A 4,225-nucleotide genomic window follows, 5' to 3' on the forward strand; every position below is an offset into this window, starting at 1 on the left:
ACATTTGGTGCTGGAGATCTTTATGTTCACTTTGAGATTTGATCTTCTGCTCTCCTCTGTTGTCTGCATCACTCTCTTCTTCTCTTGCTGCCATAAGTGGTTCACTTTCTCCTCCTTCTTCCATCTCATGGTGGAGTCTTGTGTTATCACTCTTAGATGTGATCATCTTGTCTGCCTGGCTCTGTTCACTTCCATCCTCGTGGCTCCTCCTCTTGTTTTCTGTGTGTACAGAGAAGCAGGAGAAACTGCTGAAGTTTATGAAGACATTTTCTGTTTTAGTGATAATGGCATGAAACAGAAGATACTTAAAATTTCCAAGATGGATTTTTTTTAATTACACAACTGAAACCATTAGCTTGTAAGTAACACAGAATATCAACTGAAGCAACACTGCAGACTAATTTATTGATTGAGAGTGCAATTCAACAAATCTTATACTTCAAAAGGCTAAAAAAAATGCAAGGCTGCAACATTTAGAAAGAAATTAAACCAATTTCTGACTTACTGAATTTGTTTTGTCTCCGTTTCCACACAACAAAGATAACTATAAGAATAGCCACCAAAGCAGCACAGCCAACGGTTGAGCCAATAATAGCCCGCTGAGTGCTAGAAGTACTTGGAACCGGAAAGAAATGATCTGAAATGGTGAATCACAGAACAACATGTTGTTAATATAAAATCTGTACAGTCTTCTCAATGATCACATCATTAACATGTAAATGAAATTCACCTGGAACAAGAATGTGTGTCTCTCTGGTCTCGCTGATGTCCTTCTGTTGGACTCGACAGGTGAACTTGTTGCCGTGTCTCTTCTCCACAGGCACTGTGCTGTGGACAGTATAGAGGCCATCAGCACCTCTGACTGTCTCTGTAGGTCCAGCAGAGAGGAGGTGTCCCTCACCGTCCAGCCAAAACACCTCAGGCTCTGGATACCAGCCTTCAGACTCACACTCTAACACTCCACTGCTGTTTTTGGTCACCTGGACAACAGGTGAGGACACAGCACCTGAAGATGAGAGGTGACAGAACTTGTTTATTCACTTATGTTGTGAGATTACATTTAGTGTAATCACTGGAGCTTTGGGGCTTGTGCAAAGTTGACTGAGTCAGACCCACTCTGTGCATTGTAGCTAGTGAAGGTGGAGTTATCGAGTTAGCGACCAAACAAGGACAGCTGAAGGGGAATCCTGTCATAAAACTGGTCCGTCTATGCAGTAGAAAGGTGCGAATATTTTTTAAACTGCTGTTGCATGACCAGGAAAAACAGACAAAGGGCTGCGGTATTCCCTTTCACTCAAATGGAAAAACCTACAACAACCAGCATGTGCTGTGCTTGTTTCCTTCCAAGGCCACTCCCAGACTGCTCCCATTAGATAGGCTTGACCAGAGCTACACCAGCATCATCACTTGCCCTGCTCAGGCAGCTGCACTGCCAGTTAACATTGCACTGATGCCTAAACGTTCAAAGGGAGCTGCATTAATCCAGTTCCAAAGCTGCTTCTGAAGCAGACAGACCTCTGGGTGTGATGGTGGACTGTGCAATAATGTGCAAAAATTCTTACTGATTTTGCTGAGTCAGATTTAGCGATGTTGATTTAAAAAAAAAAAAAAAAAGTTCTTTCAAGTAACCCGGACTGTCACAGTACACTTGTCAAGACAAGCATCAGTGAGTTATTGGGAGCTTTTTTTGCCCTGAGTTTTGCTTTTCAGACAACACACATGGTGAAACACAGTGAAATTTGGAGCCTGAGAGGAACTCCTGCAGGAACAATACTCAGGTCTGTGAAAATGCTGTAAATTCCATGTGCTGCAGTTTTTCTGGTAAAAAAAACAAACAAACAAACAAAAAAACCCTGAAAACCATGCATGTATGTGATTATTGATAGTCTATATTCTCTGAAAAAATGCTTTTGAACATCAATCAAAGGCAGTTCTATAGCTTCAGTTCAGCTACAGTTTTGTCTATTACCTTGAGTTAATTAAACTTTTGAATTTTTGGACTTACTGTAGATTTTTGTATTATCCTTGCACCTTTGAGTTCTGGTCGTGTCAGACACACTCAGGGAGAAACACTGGTTTGTGTGTGGCAAAGACAGAGTGCAGGAAGCGGTAGAGGACTGTAGTGTGGGCGAGCTCTTGTAGGGATTCAGATGTTGTATTGTAAACATTTATTGAATGTTCTTACACACAACCTTCCCAAGATATCAAAAAGGCCACTTTTTCTGACATAAAACTGATGTTATTGTCATGTTCCCTGAATGTTCTGGGAAGGTTAGCTAAATGTTCATTGGTTACTTGAAGGGGAAATGTTCAACTTAGGGTACGTGTTTGCTGTTTTAACTTCTGGAGAACGTTGTGTAAGAATGTTCAATAAATGTTCCCACAACCAAAGAATTATGTTCCTAGCTGGGAGGCTGGTTTCTGCAATCTGCCCAAACTCAACAGTTAATCATGATGAAAAATGGTGAAATATTAAGTAAAACTAGAGAAAAAACGATCACCTACGGCCGCATGTTGTACCGAGGCAGAGTCGGGCAAACTGACTCCCTTATGATATTTTAGTGTTTTTAAGAGCATTGCTCAGAACACCAACTTCTTCTTCTTAATTTCTTTCCTTGCTTTGTAAAAAATGTGAAATACTGCTTCAGATTTTCGAACGATCATTTTCAGGAAACGTTTTCGATATATTTAGTAAGAAATTCAACCTCTGACTTGCTTGTGAATTAACAGAAATACGTGTTGAGACCTGACAGGTCCAGCGCCACATTCAAACTTACCTACAACAAGCTGAACAGCAGAGTCACTCAACAATGTCGGCATGAAGCATTTGTATCCTCCCTCATCATATATTTTCACTTTGGAGAGTTTCAGAGAAATGTTTCCATGCTTCAGTTCATCAGTGAACAGTGACGCTCTTCCCTTGTAGGATGGATGTTTTTTACTCTCTAGTTCCACACCGTCTCGCCATACAAGGACAAATCTGAGGTCCAGGTCAGTTCTCGTCCACACCAGAGTCATCTCAAAAGCATTCATGGCAGGCTCCAGGTAACATGGCAAGACGATGTCCTGTCCAATTATTGCCACTATTGGCTGAGACGGACCAATCACCTTAGACTGAGCTGAAAAGAAAGACATTATAATTTTATGATTTCTGCAGTAAAGGCAGAATGCTCTCATTAATAAACGCCATACAGCTGCATTTGTAGGACATGCTGTATTTCCAGTGTACATTTATACAGTGACTGTTAGTACTGTGTGGAATTCACCTCTACATGAGTGTATCAGGGAGAGAAAGACGAGGAAAGTGAAGGCACCAGACTGAAACATAAGGGACTGTCTGTCCTTTGCACGAAGCATCGTGGAGCTCTGAAAATAGAAATAAAGCAGTAAGCAGTATGAAAAGTTCAAGAGGACGATAATACAGAGAAATACTTACTGATCTTCACTGGATGGTTCTTTTTAACAGCTTTTTTTAAAAGCTCTAAAAACTTAACATTACCCCAACAGCTTCACACTGGACAACAAACACTGGAGGTAACTCTGCTGCCCAATTTGAGTGAGGAGAAGAGTTTAAACGGTCACTAAGCTGTACTTTTACAACACGTGGTCACCTGGTCTCTCCTCGGCCTGGCCATCACTCCTCTTGGACAACTCAGGGATGCTCTTCAGGGACATCACAGAATACTGCAGGACGAGACAGAAAGACAAAAACAAAGAGAGATGTGTCAGAAAATTGCACACAGCAGTGCAGCAGCTGTGCAAAGCAGTTATATTTAGATATTTGTTAATTGCAGCAGCACTTCTGCTGCTCTCAGTGCAGACAGAGTGTAACATGGAGCAGACAGGCAGCTGTAGCTTCCAGCTCTGTAATTAAACTCACACAGTGGCCAGATTTCTATACTGAGCTCAGACTAATGCAGGCTCTGTAAATCCTTCACGAGGGTTAGACTTTATGCTCAAACTGTGCTAAAGAGGAGAGGCGTTGTCACTTTTCAAACTTCAGATTTCTATTCATATTCAGACATCTACACTGTGAGACAGCGCCCTCTGCTGGTCATTAAGCTATATTTCATGTTCATCCACGTTGATCAATTGAACCGTAATCACGGTTTGTTTGTGAATGCAAGCGTGAATTTGAGAGACTGTTCAGCCTTATTTTATTAACACTCATAGAGTTATATGAGTTAAAAACAAAGTGTGCACTCTGTGTCCTTCACTGCACACT

The 4,225-nt window shown here is 41.4% G+C and overlaps 1 protein-coding gene across 1 annotated transcript; it reads right to left on the reverse strand.

The window, feature by feature from the left end:
- Positions 1 to 668: 668 nt before the first annotated feature.
- Positions 669 to 3,357, reverse strand: LOC139332099 (butyrophilin subfamily 1 member A1-like). The gene is made up of 3 exons (XM_070963811.1): positions 3,267 to 3,357; positions 2,778 to 3,119; positions 669 to 1,006 (listed from the first exon to the last, which is right to left on the reverse strand). The coding sequence occupies exons 1-3, from the start codon at positions 3,355 to 3,357 to the stop codon at positions 669 to 671; spliced, it is 771 nt and encodes a 256-aa protein (XP_070819912.1).
- Between the last annotated feature and the right edge of the window lie 868 nt (positions 3,358 to 4,225).

Source organism: Chaetodon trifascialis, chromosome 6 (genome assembly GCF_039877785.1).
Source record: "Chaetodon trifascialis isolate fChaTrf1 chromosome 6, fChaTrf1.hap1, whole genome shotgun sequence".
Classification (NCBI taxonomy): domain Eukaryota; kingdom Metazoa; phylum Chordata; class Actinopteri; order Chaetodontiformes; family Chaetodontidae; genus Chaetodon; species Chaetodon trifascialis.

Bases quoted from the DNA above. Each gene is read 5' to 3' on its own strand.
- LOC139332099 (XM_070963811.1), bottom strand. From the start codon at position 3,357: ATGCTTCGTGCAAAGGACAGACAGTCCCTTATGTTTCAGTCTGGTGCC. The intron at 3,120-3,266 runs GTGAATTCCACA...CTTTCTTTTCAG, and splicing joins CCTGATACACTCATGTAGAG to CTCAGTCTAAGGTGATTGGT. The intron at 1,007-2,777 runs GTAAGTTTGAAT...TCTCATCTTCAG, and splicing joins TGCTGTTCAGCTTGTTGTAG to GTGCTGTGTCCTCACCTGTT.